The 14,562-nt window shown below is 51.0% G+C and overlaps 1 protein-coding gene across 1 annotated transcript; it reads left to right on the top strand.

Annotated features, from left to right (window-relative positions):
* Positions 1-651: 651 nt before the first annotated feature.
* On the top strand, positions 652-13,397 carry IGFBPL1 (insulin like growth factor binding protein like 1). The gene is made up of 4 exons (XM_032595486.1): positions 652-1,099; positions 10,493-10,602; positions 11,321-11,437; positions 13,248-13,397. Exons 1-4 carry the CDS (start codon positions 652-654, stop codon positions 13,395-13,397), a joined length of 825 nt encoding a protein of 274 aa, XP_032451377.1.
* The last annotated feature ends 1,165 nt before the right edge of the window (positions 13,398-14,562 follow it).

Genomic DNA, 14,562 nt, shown 5'->3' with positions numbered 1-14,562 from the left:
TCTTTCCAACATGCACTGCCCACGAACCACAGATATGCTGACGCTTGTGAGCCAGGACATTCATCACAGCATCATTTGTAGTAACAAAAGGATTGAAAACTGGCTAAATAACTGCAGGTTTTGTGCAGTTAAACGCTGTGCAAAGTTTGAAAGTCCGAGGTCAACCCAAAATAGATGACCATATCTCATCACAACCAAAGTCATTTTTAACTGTGAAGTATACCGTGACTTTAGTAGCATGCGGGGGGGGGGGGGTACAATTAAACAATGCTCCATTGTCTGTACAAGCCTGATCCTCTTAGGAGGATTAAGGGACATGATAGTTGGAGCTAGCTTTGGATCTGGAGACCGTACATCCAATCCGGGCGCTACCACAGCGTGCTCGGGCAAGTTCCCGCCTGGAGTGGTCTGTTTCCCCCAAGAACCCACCAGGTCTGGGAGAGTAGGTCTCAGGACATCACTCCAGCTCGGAATTGGGGCGGCCGGGAGCCCATCCCTCCGCTCCGGTCCCAGGCCGGGCAGCCGGCTGAGGCGCCCCGCGGTGGAGCCCCGGCCAATCAGCGGCCGCGGGGCGGGCCGGGTGGCGGCGCGGCGCGCACGAAGCCCAGCGCAGCGCGAAGAAGAGGCGCCAGTGCCGTTCCGAAGCAGACCATGCCGCGCTCCACCTCGCTCTTCCCGCTGCTGCTTCTGCTGCTGCCGCCGCTGGCCTCGGGCCTCGGACTCCGCGCCGCCGGCGGCCGGCGCCCCGAGTGCGGTCCGTGCCGGCCCGAGCACTGTCCGGCGCCCGCGCGCTGCCCCGCGCCCGCGATTGCGGCGCGCGACGAGTGCGGCTGCTGCGCGCGCTGCCTGGGCGCGGAGGGCGCGAGCTGCGGGGGGCGGGCCGGCGCGCGCTGTGCCCCGGGCCTGGTGTGCGCCAGCCGCGCCGCGGGGGCGGCGCCCGAGGGCACCGGGGTCTGCGTGTGCGCGCAGCGCGGCGCCGTCTGCGGCTCCGACGGCCGCTCCTACCCCAGCGTATGCGCGCTGCGCCTGCGCGCCCGGTACACGCCCCGCGCGCACCCGGGCCACCTGCACAAGGCGCGCGATGGCCCCTGCGAATTTGGTGAGTATGGCTTTTGCCCCGCGGTGCTGGGGTATGAAGAGAAAGAGGGACCCCTCCCCCCAACCCTCAGGAGTGTGGGGCTAAGGATCCCACAAAGCACAGTGATTGACAGCCTAAGGTTTCCCTTCGTAAGCAGTTTTTATTACCTGGCCAGGTACTCAAGAAGACTGGGACAGGAATGCACATCCTGCACCCTTGCTTACCAAGCTCATGGAGATACAAGTCCCCGAGCTGGTCAGAATTTTGGTGAGCCTGTTGTCCCTTTTGGTATAGTACCAAAAAGGCCTGCAGTTATGGGCAGGCCTGACATGTTTACCCCCACCAGCCTGGGAGTTGGGGGAGGAGGTGTCTTACTGGGTGCAAGTCCCCCTGGGTCCGGCACCGAGCCAGGCCAGGGTGGGGTTTTTGAAGGGAGAGGCAGAGAAAGTGAAGATCCTGGATGAGGAGGAGCTGAAGACAGGGGACTCAGGAATCACTGGGCCAGAACACCAGGGTTGGGGCCCTGCTGGGAGGACCTGAGGGCTCTCCCACCCAGGACAGATAAGACCTTTGGAGACCTGAGCTCTGAAAAGATGGTGCCATCAGGGAGAGAGCTGGGTTTTGTGGGTGTAAGGCTTATATGATTCGGAGGGTGAAGAAATAGAAATTTATTCATTGCTGAGTACCTAGAAACTTAAAGTTCATTAACTTCACAGTAAAGTCATCTAAAGTTGCCCACCTCTATATGTAATTTTTAAAACCCAAACAAAAATAAATGAAAAACATCAGTATAGGTATGCCCAGTGAAGCACCCTCCTGCCCCATTAGGTTTTGGAGAACTGCCCCTGTCTACACTGCCTGGAGGGGGCAGTGAAGAGTTGAGGTGAGTGAGCTTGTGGCCAGGATGTTCCAAGGAGCCTGGCTTGGAGCTCTGGCCTGGGCCTGGAGACCCAAGTCTAGACCTAAATGCCTAAGTTGGGGTGATGACTTTAGCTCCAACAGGGAAACCTTGGCAGTGGGGGATGACCTTTTCCAGACCTTGGGAAATTTCTAGTATTATTTCCCCCCAAGCATTCCTGGTAGATGCACTCAAGTGCAGGAGACCCAGGGGGTTGTTCGGGATGAGACAGGAGGGCTCCTGTCCCGGAAAACAAAAACAATGTGCTGCCCTTTGAGGGGTCTGAGGCAGCCCTGGAGCACAATAAAGTCACGGGTAGCTGTTCCTGGCTGGGGCACCCAGTGGAGGAAAGAGCTGGCTGGTGCTTCTGTGATGCTGCTGGTTCCCTGAGTGACCTTGGGCTGTTACCTACCCCTCTCTGGGCCGAGTCAGCCCTGTGGAACCACTATTGAGGCCCCCTTCCACTTTGAACCTTTGTTTCTGCTGTGTGGCATTAAACAGTCCTGTCTCCTCCCTTCTAGTTGCTATTCCTCCTTTTTACAATCTGCTTTCCTTAGCAGTTAATTCACAGGCAGTTCTCTTTGTCTCCAGACAAGTAACTCCACATGCAGGAGACACAAGAAATGCTGACCAGGTCCCCAGAATCCAACCGGTGCTGATAGTCTCAGATAATTTCTCCTTGGAGTGATAGTCTGTTCCTAAGAGAGAGCCACCTTGAAGACACATAAACCAATTCTGCTATATGCAGAGGAGACTGAGACCCAGGGGGGCAGGGGACACATCCAGAGTGACCAGTAAAGCCTGACCAGCATCCAGGACCCCGACACCTTGTGCAGTTGCTCTTTCAGGACAGGAGTTGATAGTGTTAAGTCAGGCAGGTGGTGGTTGCCATGGTTACCAGAGTGCGGCCAGATGGCAGATGGAAACCCCATACCCCTAATTCATTGAAAATTACCAAATGACAAGTAAATGTGACAGCCCCTCCAGTCTGATCTAGGGGGCTCTGAGGCCCACCCCAGGCACAAGCCCCAGGAGTAAAGATGTTCAAGGGGCCAAAAGGAAGGGAATTCAGAAGCTGCTTTTAATGATCCCATTAGTGACAGGCATCAGGCCTCCCCGGAATTTAGCTCTCCTTCCCCACCAGCAGTTGTATCATTTGCCACAGACCTGGGCACCGTTCCCTATCTCTTTTTGTCCTGAAGTGTTTGTGACACTGAAGTGTTTGTGACCCCTGCCCATGTGAAGCATGAAGGTGTAGACAGGGGGATCTTTCCTGGCCAATGAAGGTGGCACCTCGTGCTGTGCTGCCCTAAAGCCATCCTTTATTCAGAGGACATAGCAGGGGCACTTTTTAACAATGCCCCTAGGGACCCTGGTGGAAGGGAAACAGGCTGAGTCACAACAGCAGCTGTTCTCCTTCAATACTGTTAATAAAATCACCCTCCTTGGCCCTCACCTATCCTTCAATAAACGAGCACCTGACTTTCACTGAATAAGACCAACGTAAATATTTATTAGGTTCCACACAGTGTGGAAGTGTTCTTACACATAACTCTGAGGGGCATTTGGAAACCATGTACAGGCTTAAACTCTGACCTTTCCTCCCATGCTCTGAAACTCCCCCAAAAGCCTAAGAGCAAGAGCAATCCTTTGATTAACACATTTAATGAAGATTCCTCCTGTTCCCACATATGAATAGTTCTTTACTGTTCGAAATTGTTCTTGCATTCCATCTTTCTTACTCAATTCTCACAGCTACCCTGGCCAGATCTCACTCCTATTTAATAGAAAGGAAAACTGAGGCTCACGGAAGGGAGCTCCCTGGCTAGCTCCTAGCTGATGTAGGGCTCCAGCCTGGGGTTTCCTGGCTTTTTTTCTTCTTTAATGTTTATTTACTTAAGCGAGGGGGGGGTGCAGAGAGAGAGGGAGACACAGAATCAGAAGCAGGTTCCAGGCTCTGAGCTGTCAACACAGAACCCTACACGGGGCTCGAACTCACGAACTGTGAGATCATGACCTGAGCTAAAGTCGGATGCTCAACAGACCGAGCCACCCAGGCACCCCTCCTGGCTCTTTTCAGACGGAGCCATGCACCTCTAACCTGCTGGCCACCTGATTAGAAAGTGGCTACAAAGCGGCTACACTTGAATCTTGAGGGTTTCTCAGTCTGGAGCCACCGTCCTGTTTTCCCCCCAAGGCTTGCTGCTGGTTCCTCTATTGAGCACTGGGTGATGGCTCCAGAGAGGAACAGGGATAGCTTTATAGAAGCGAAAATACCTGAGAGGAACCCTGAAGGACTGGCAGAAAATTCTTGGGCAGAGAGAAGGGGATAGGAAGGCTCAGCATGAACTAGGCATGGAGGTAAGAGCAGGTAGGAGGAGGTAGGGGGCCCATGATGGGTGTGAACAGTGACCTGCTGACAGGTACCCAGGGGGATAATGGGGGAAGGGGGTGAGACCAGAGAGGTTGGGAGGGGGGGCATTGCCAGCCTTGAGTGCCGGACTGAGGGATGAAGCTTTGTTCTGTACGAAGTTACTGTTTTCGCTCCTCTGTTGTAAGGTGGTGTGGCATTGTTTTTGTTGTTAAAAGGCTGTGTTGTTCCATGTGTGCTCCCTGACCATTTGCTAACATTGGGAGGGGGTGGGGATCCTGCAGACAGCAGGTTGATAGCATGTTTTGAATGCTAAATTAGATAGGAACAGGGCCCCGTGCCAATACCCAACAGGGCACCGAGCCCCTGAGCTTCAGTGAGCTCTTGAGATCCTGAATCTTAGAAAATTCACCTCAGCTGAATTTCCAGTCCACTTAGAAATCTCAGTCTGTGCGAGGTGCGTGTTACCAGGTAACCAGGAGAGGCTGCGAATGCCACTTTGTGAGAGGGACAAAGAAGGGGGGCCTCGTGCTCAAAAGCCTTTCATGCCGAGGGAGGGGGTCTGAGGCACAGGCTGCAGGGAGCCGGATTAAGCTGTTTCTCCTTCCACATCCTAACATGACTATTAGCATAAATTATCAGGGCTGTTCAGTGCGTTGATGATTAAACTCTTTGGCTGTGCACTTCTTTGTACAAGCAGATGGGGTCCTGGGGGGATGACTCTTGATACTCCTTCTTTCCTTGGCACTGTTAACTTTAAATAAACCTGGGAGGCATTTGAGAAGATTGTCCATTCTAGCCATCCAGGACATATTTAGTTGACCAGGTGGGGGAACAGATCAGCACACACTATAATAATAATATCGATCCTTTTCATTTGTACAGATCCACATGGTTAATAATTCAGTCACATCCATTCTGTCCCTTCACCCCAGAGGATGTGGGGTAGCAGTCATTGTCTTTGTTTGCAGACAAGGAGGAAATGGTTAGCAACTTGCCCAAGCTCCATTGGTTGGCACCTGGACCCCCAGGCATTTGAGTTTCCCTTGGTGCTATTTTGCCCACCCCCAGTGGGTGTACAGGTGGGTGACTATTCTGTTACCTGATGGATGGATCTGTGTGTGCCATCCCAGCATTTCTATGGCTGTTGCTGGCACAGACAGAAAGAAACAAGTATTGAGCAAGAAAGATCTAGAGAAATGAAGCTGGCACATTCAGACTGGACCCACGAGGCACCATCCTCCCTCTTGAAACCCACATTACTCTTGTCAAATTCAGGTAGAAAGCCCTGGCTCTTCCAGGAGTGTGGCAACTCTGGCAACAGTGAGGTGAGAGGCTGTGCCCCAGGTTTGCCAGGATGAGGGCTATGGGCATGGCCTCTGGATCAAGGTAGATAGGGCCCACCCATAGGCCTGCTCCCCCAGAGGCCAGTAGGGGCTTTGGAGCAGGCAAGGCACTTCGAGGAGATTACCCTTGGGGTAGCACAGTCTGCCAAATCCTTGGGTCTCTCTGTGGAAGCCTTTTAGTTTGCAAGGGGTCTTGTAACTGTTCCTCCCTATAGCTGAGGGGGAGGGGTTGGGGTGGGGAACAGACTCCTGTGCCCATTTTAAAGAAGACACTGAGACCAAGTCACAGCATTGGGGTGTAGCAGAGACAGGATTTGAACCTGGGTTCATCCTGCCTGTGGTCATGACGTTGAGCACCCCAGCACGGCACTCGAATGAGCCCTTGGGGACAGTAGGATTGGGAATGTCCTGCTAGTGTAAAGGACGTACCAGCCATTTAATAGTATCTCTACATCAACCCCAGGGGTGATGTTTGGAGGGTTTTATTCCTGTGCAGAAGAGAGTAAACGGAGCAGCCCAGAGACCGTATCCTTAGAAAGACCTGCTGGTGAGATTGACCCTTGGCTAGTGTCTGGGAACTTGGATTTCAGGAGGGTTCCTGCCATTTTCAGAACTGCTGAGGGTGGCTTACTGTGCCTAAACCATACCAACACTGTGGTTCATGGTGCACACCTGCTTTCCTTCTGGGACCCTAGAATTTTGGTACATAGTAAGCAGAGGGTGCCCAGGTGACCTACCGGCAATAAAAATCCTAGGCAAGGGGTGAGCCTCCCTGGGAGATGGCATTTCACACATGTTCTCACCATTCATTGCTGGGGTATTAAGCGTGTCCTGTGTGATCCACTGGGAGAGGTTCTTGAAAACTTGTGCCTGGTTTCCCGTGTCTTCACCCCGTGAACCTCTTTTCCCTTTGCTGTTTTGCTTTGTCTCCTTTCACTGTAATAAATCATAGCTGTGTATAAAACTGTGCTGGGTTCTGGGGGCACCTCGGTGGCTCAGTCGGTTAAGCATCCTACTTGAGCTCAGGTCATGATCTCCTGGTTGGTGGGTTTGAACCCTGCATCAGGCTCTCTGCTGTCAGTGTGGAGCCTGCTTTGGATCCTTTGTCCCGTCTCTGCCCATCCTCCACTTGCATGTGCGTGCGCTTTCTCTCTCTCTCAAAAATAAATAAACATTAAAAAAAAACAACAACAAAAAACACCTGTGCTGAGTTCTGTGTGTCTCCCAGCAAACACTGAACCTGGGGATCGTCTTGAGGATCCTCAACACAATCCCTAAGGAACGCTTTCTTATTCTGGAATGGAAACAGGCAACAAATGTTTTACTTTAAAAGTGAGTGTGGTGGGGCGGCTGAGTGGCTCAGTCAGGTAAGCATCCGACTTCAGCTCAGGTCATGATCTCATGGTTTGTGGGTTCCAGCCCTGCACCCGGCTGTGTGCTAATAACTCAATAACTCAGAGCTTTTAGCCTGCTTCCGATTCTGTGTCTCCCTCTCTCTCTCTGCCCCTCCTTACTCATGCTTTCTCTCTCCAAAATAAAATAAACATTAAAAATTTTAAAAAGTAAAAATCAGCGTGGAGTTGATGGAATCAGGGTGAGTTTGAGTCTCCACTCCTCCAGGCACTTCATCTTTCTGAGGTTTGGTTTTCTGATCTGTAAAATGGGGATAAAAGCATGTGCTTATTAGCAGGGTAGGTATAAGGATGAAAGGAGTAGTGTATGTGGAAGTGTCATCTAAGTAGAAGGCAAGACAGTGTGGGACAGAGCTCAGAGCCCAAGCCCTGGGCTCAAAGCCTTGCCTATCATTTAAGCCTGGGTAACTCTGGCTAGCTCTACAGCCGGTGAAATTGCTGGAAAGATCGAACGGGTTAATCCTCTGTAAACAGAATAGAGTGCCTAGCACACTGCAAGCTATCAGAGTCAGATGGTGGCATTATTACCATTGTTACTATTATGACGTCGATAGCTGATTAGAAAGAGCTATTATGGATAAAAATGTTTTAAATTTATAATCAGATATGTTAATATTAAAATGAGATTACTATGACAAAAGGCAGCATGAGGAAATTTTTTGAGATAACTGGACTCTTCTATATCTTGGTTATGGTGGTGGTTATGTGACCGTAGGCATTTGTCAAAACTTAGAGCTGCACTCTGCAAGGAATAACATGCTGTATGCAAATTTAAAAACAAACAAAAATTTGAATGTCACACTATCAATGAAAGCTGGGACTCTTTTGTAAAAGAGGTGGTATTTTCTGCCACAAGATCAGTAGCAAAGACAGTATTTCCAAGACAGTCTTTCTTAATTGCAGTTACTCAAAAGAGGGAGAGGGAAATTCGAGGAGAGAGAACGTTGAAATGTGATTTACCAGTTTATTCATTTAGGACTGAAAGGGATTGATGAAACCTCATTTAAAATTGATGACTTTACATGAATGAAAGTAAAACATGTTGATTGAGTGTCCCTCTGGAATCCATTGAGGGCTCTGGAATAAGATGCGGTTGTGATTGTTCCCCCAGCGAGCCATTTGAGGACGGCTGGGCTCCGGGGAGGTGGTGTTGGCAGGAGGGGGTGGATAAATTAGACTCTCTTTGTCATGTTGCAGATGGGGCCCCTGCTGGAGAGGCGGGGGTGGGGGTGTCCTTTGTAGCAGTTTGCAGGTGGCTGGGATGCATAGGGCAATGTTAGAAGCCTAAGACCTTGGTTCACTGGGGGGCCTTTGGTTATACTCAGTGTTGTGGCTAGAGGTGTGGTGCTTGGAGGGCAATCATACAGGCACAACTGAAGGAGTAGGCTGATCAGGCTGAGAGGGAAGAAAGCAGCCTGGGCCTGGGGAGGAGGACAGTGTGGCACTTCAGCTAGGAACTTCTCAGATGCCTGCATGGTCTCCACCCCAGCCAGCCTACCCACACCCTCCCTCCCCTTTCTGGGGTGGAGAAGGTAGTGTCTGTATTCATTGGAGACCATTGGGGCACTCTCTGGGGGCTGTAGGACTCCAGGAGGCATCAACGTGTGGGAGTTATAGGGAGGTGGGTTTTAGCTCCAAGTGAAAACAAGCTTTCTTAGGAACAGAGCCCTCCAAAGATGGAGAGGCCTGGCTCCATAGGTAGTGAGCTCTCTATCACTGGAGGCATGTAAGTAGATGCTAGATGAGCATACCACAGATGATCAGGCACAGGATCTTGGGGAGTTGGGCCCCTCTGGTCTGAGACTCTGGTTCTAAGACAACTTTCCAGAGACTTTTTTTTTTCTTTGGTACCAGCTTGACAAAGTCTGTCTGGAGAGGCCAGAGCAGTCTCATTTCTGTGCCCTTTCACTCCTGAACTTCCCTGCTCTTCCTGTGGCCTTCCGGCTCCCTCCTTTGCTCTCCTTTTTATTGCAGCCTCACCCAGGCAGGCGAGGGCCCTTTCCTTCATGCTTCAGCAGAGCCCTAGGAGCATAGACCCTGCAGTTTGATGGCCAGACAATGAATGTGTTTGCTCTTTATTTGCCATTTGCTTCTTCATCCAGTCACCTGCTTACCAAACCTGCTCCTGACCTCCACTTACGTGTCCTATTAACTTAAACCATTACTCTAGCACTCATCACCTAGTAAGATGAGCTCAACAGCCCTGTGAGCACGGGGTATTATCCCCATCTTAAAGATGAGCAGACCCAAGCGGAGAGCATTTTCCTCCCCATGCCTCCCCATTGCATCTTGCCCAAGAAACCGAGGGCCAGATGCAGGGATGGGCCCAGCTGCCGTCTAGTTCAAGTGAGGCGGGATGGAAGCACCTGGACGCCAGCAGGCTGTGCTCCAGCAGGTCGGAGAGGTACAGACACCTGGTCCTGGACTAGGACACATACCTTCTAGGCCCTGTGGAGTTGAGGGCTATATTCCATGCAGAGTGGGGGAGGCAGTGTGGGCAGGTCCTTTGAGGGGCTGGGTGGAAGGCCAGAGCCGAGGTGGCTGCACTTGATTCTTTTAGCACCAGTGTGAGCAGAGGAGGCAGTGGGCCCAGGGAGGAGGACAGTGTGGCACGTCAGCTAGGAACTTCTCAGATGCCTGCATGGACTCTATCCCAGCCAGCCTGCCCACACCCTCCCTCCCCTTTCCGTAATGTTCTGGCAGCCTTGAGCTGCACTGCCTGGGTACCGTGATCCCGGCAGCTCCCTCTCTCCGGGCGTCCTCTGTCCCAGTGCCGGCTTCCGTGCCTGCAGCTCTGCCCACCGAGAGGGGGCTGTTGGGGCAGGGAGGCCTCCTGTGGAGTCTGAGAGTCTGAGATATGCAAACGAGCGTCTGGACCGGCCCCGCAGGGGGTCTCAGCTCGGTGTGTGCAGCTGTTCCGCAAGGCCTGTTCTTTGAACCGCCCTCCACGTGGAAGGAGAAAAGCCCATCTGTTAGAAGACTTGGCATTGGTGAGGTGACACCAGCCCCTCCCCACGCACGCTCAGTGTCTCACGGAGTTGAGCTGTAAGCAGATGGCAGCCGGAGTCCTGGAAGGGGCCCTGGGTGGGAGTGTGATGAGACCAAGCCCTGCCACAGACGAGGCGGGCGATTTGGGAAATCGCCTCTCCTCCCCAGATCCCTGTTTTCCTGTTGATAGAACAAAGGCAAGGATGAGGAAACATGTAGGCATGCCTCCAGGTCTGAGGGAAACACAAGTGCGTTCTTTATGTGTGTAGAGCTTTCTTCTGCTGCTGTCCCCTCACGTCGGACTATCCCAGCTGGCTCTCTGCAGGTAGGGAGTTCTAGTGGTGGGGTGCTGGGAACCTGGCAGGGTAAAGCTTGTGATCCCTTGTCTTCTTCCTCCAGCCCCCATGGTTGTCATTCCACCCCGGAGTGTCCACAACGTCACTGGTGCACAGGTGTACCTGTCCTGTGAGGTGAGGGCTGTGCCCACCCCTGTCATCACGTGGAGGAAGGTACTTATGTCCAAGAATTCGTGTGTGTGTGTGTGTGTGTGTGTGTGTGTGTGTGTGTGTGTGAGAGAGAGAGAGAGAGAGAGAGAGAGAATGAGAGAAAGAGAGGTGTTTCTCATGTGTATGTCTTTATATGTGAAGCCAACTATTTAAAAAAGATATCTTACATGTTCACTCCTCTACCTCCAGGTTTATGCCTCAAAACTTTCACCCCAAAGCTGCCCCCAGAGAAGGAGAGTGCCATCCTTCCTTGTGCCATTTGCTTCTTTGGCCACTTAGTGGTTGGAAAGTTCATCTACTTATCTAGCCTAGTTCCACTGGAATGAAGTTAGAGCCTGCTTCACTGGATCTGGGTTTTAGAAAGACTATCCAAGTCTTATTCAAAAACTAGATCTTCCTGCAGATCAATTTTTGAGAGACTGGTGTGGATCACAGCATTTCTTGTCCCCCTATCTCGACCGACAGTCCAGAGAAGGGCCATGAAATTCTGAGCTGATTCTGTGAGATAGTGATGGCGTCCGCATCGTTGCTGTCCAGCAGGGGGTGCTGTCTGCACATACATTTAGGTTTAAAAAGCCACTGACCTTTGAATAGGAGTAAGAGATGCTAGGGTTTGGCCTTTGAGTCAGTAGGAAGATGTAGACAGCAAGGATGTCTGTGGTGCAGTTCTTAGCCAGGAATGCTCTTTCTAAATCACTCCTGGCTTTCCTGTCCTCTATAGGTCACACAGTCTCCTGAGGGTACTCAGGTGCTAGAGGACCTTCCTGGGGACCACGTCAATATAGCTGTCCAGGTGCGAGGGGGCCCTTCTGACCACGAGGCCACAGCCTGGATTTTGGTGGGTATCTCATTTGTTTAGGATTACTTGGCTATTGTTCACTGGCCCTTATAAAGCACCCTTTATATTTCTATAGCACATTACACATTTCAAAGCTGTTCTTATCCCTTTCTTGTTGGACCCTACCATAACTGTGAGGAAAGCTTAACCCCGGAGAGCGTAAGTGGTCTTCACTGGTGGTCAGAATTGTGGCCCCAAAAAGATGTCCATGTCCTAATCCCTGGAATCCGTGGGTATGTTATATGCATGAGGGGATTAAGGTTGTAGGTGGAATAAAGTCAGCTAATCAGCTGACTTTGAAGATGGAGGAAGAGAGCCACAAGCCAAGGAACACAGGCAGCCTATCTAGAATGGGTTTTCCCCTAGGATTCCTAGGAAGAAGGCAGCTCTGCTAATACCTTCTTCTTAGCCCCCTTTCTCATTCAAGAACTAAATAAATACAGGCGCACCTGGCTGGCTCTGTCGGGAGAGCATGCAACTCTTGATCTCAGAGTTGTGAGTTTGAGCCCCACGTTGGACACAGAGGTTGCTTAAAAATAAAATCTTTTTTTATATAATTTTAATTTTTTTATCTTTTAAATAAAGTCTATTTATTTTGAGAGAGAGAGAGCAGGGGAGGGGCAGAGAGAGAGAGAGAGAGAAACCCAAGCAGGCTCTGCACTGTCAGCACAGCCCAACACGGGGCTCAAACTCATGAACCATGAGATGAAGACCTGAGCCAGAGTCAGACACTTAACTGACTGAGCCACCCAAGCACCCCAAAAATAAAGTCTTTAATGAAAAATTTTAAAAACCTAAATATAATAAATTTGTGTTGTTTTAAGCCATTAAGTGTGTGGAAATTAGTTCCAGCAGCCACAGGAAACTAATACACTTGCCCAAGACCATGTGGCCAGTAGAGGGAAGACCGCACATTGGCGCCCCCTCCAGGGCTCCTCTAGGCCACTTGGAGTAGTTTAAGTTGCTAGAACAGTGTGGTCTGAAAGAGTGAGGGAGTGACAGAATGGGGGTCCGTGTTGGGCTAGTTAGTCTACCTCTTGAGCTTCAGTGTCCACAACTGTAAGAGGAGGGCCCTGTGACCCAACAGTCTGTGACTTACCTGCCAGCCTCCTATAATGTCAGGATAACAATGCTCCCCCTTTCCCTCACAATCAGCATGAGTTTAAAATGAGATGGTGTACGTAACTCCCCCGCCAGTCTGCCGAGTGACTCATGATTGACAGAGACAGCAAGAGAGGAGAGAGCCAGTGTGGGTCTGCTCTGCAGGGGCGTGAGAACGGGCTGCTCTCTAAGGGTGTCTGTTTCCTTTCACTCCCATCTCTGCAAGGTTTGGTGACTTCTCCATCCAGCTCAGGGACTCAGAATGCAGCTGGGTCCGTGGCTTTTTCAAATCAAGCACATCCCCCTCTTTATTACAAGAAAGGGTAGGGGGAGATGTTCTCTCTTGTGTTACTTTGTAAAGGCTGCCTCCATTGGGAGCACTTGTGGGCCATTCCCCAGTCAGTAAATTTTCGTTCTTTTAATTTGCAGTATTTTCTTGTGATGTATACTTATCACCTTCAATAAGAGGACCAGGTAAGCTCACAGTAAAAGGCAGGAATGCAGAGGAAGCCTTAAAATGAGAGCTGCAATAGAGAGGGTACAGAGTATATAATTTAACTTTCTTGGCAGCTAAGGCAAGAAGAGAAATAATGTGCTCTATCTTATTTTGAAAAAGAATAAGTGCTCAGACATATCATTAGGGACTAAATAAGGAAGTGATTTTGCTGTGCCATATATGACCATATAAACTTGCCTGTTTTATTTCTAGATCAACCCTCTGAGAAAGGAAGATGAGGGAGTGTACCTGTGCCATTCAGCAAATGCAGTTGGGGAGGCCGAGTCCCACGGCACGGTGACAGTTATGGATCTGAGTAAATACAAAGTCCCCCGCTTCCCAGCTCCAGACGACCGCATGTGATGGAGCAATGTACATGTTCTAAGTCATTTTCGGTATTTATACACCTGTGTCACAAGAGATTGAGATGCCTTATAAGATGTATGATAAGAAAGAAGAAAAATACATAAATCGAGGAAAGCAGAGGAATACCCAACAGTGGGAACATATTACAGGTAGCAGGTAGAATCTCTAGGATGGTCAACACCCATACCGCTCTGGGCTTCCCACCTAGCATGCAAAGTCGGGAACTGTGAACGTTGTGGGTGTCAGTAGGTGGGAAAGACCAGTTGCTTGTTTTCTGTTTCTGAAGTGGAACAGAATATTTCCTTCAAGTCCTGGAGAGGACACAGAGAGAGCAGACATTGTCATTGTGACAGCACCTGTGGGAAAACGTGCCCGCAGAGGAGGCTGTCTGTCTGTCCCCGGGGTTCTTCCTGGGGAAGAACAGCAGGTCGTGCTTAGCAGCGTGTCTCCAGGAGAATCTGCGTCTCCCCTGGCCCCGTGGCTTTGTCCTCATAGTCAGCCGGGTGAGAGCTGGGGTTGCTTTAGTCCCTAGGAAACAAGCCCCCTAATTAGCCAGCTTTTGCTGCTAAACAGCCCCAGGGCCTGCTGGTGCACAGCCATCAACGTTTATGTCTTGCTCACATTCCTTGTCGTGGCTGCGGGTTGGTTGGCTGTGGCTCTGCTCCGAACGTCATATGGGGACCCAGCTGGAGGAGCAGCCCCAGCGTGGACTGGGTCCATTCTTTGTGGCAGAGGGGATGAACGAGAGATTGAGCCAGGTACACAGTCCCTTTTAAAGCTTCTGTTCAGGGGCGCCTGGGTGGCGCAGTCGGTTGAGCGTCCGACTTCAGCCAGGTCACGATCTCACGGTCCGTGAGTTCGAGCCCCGCGTCGGGCTCTGGGCTGATGGCTCGGAGCCTGGAGCCTGTTTCCGATTCTGTGTCTCCCTCTCTCTCTGACCCTCCCCCGTTCATGCTCTGTCTCTCTCTGTCCCAAAAATAAATAAACGTTGAAAAAAAAAATTAAAGCTTCTGTTCAGATGTGGCAGATGTCACATCTGCTTAAGTGCAGCCCGGCATCAGTGGGGTAGGGGACGTCTGCTGCCATCACAGGAGGCCAGGGGCCGGGATGCAGGATTTTGCTGTGGCTGTAATCCATAGTCTTTCCTATTGAGCCACTACTG

This window comes from Lynx canadensis, chromosome D4 (assembly GCF_007474595.2).
Source record: "Lynx canadensis isolate LIC74 chromosome D4, mLynCan4.pri.v2, whole genome shotgun sequence".
In the NCBI taxonomy this organism is placed as follows: Eukaryota; Metazoa; Chordata; class Mammalia; order Carnivora; family Felidae; genus Lynx; species Lynx canadensis.
The sequence above is the reverse complement of the archived record's forward strand: the minus strand, read 5'-3'. Positions and strand labels throughout refer to the sequence as shown.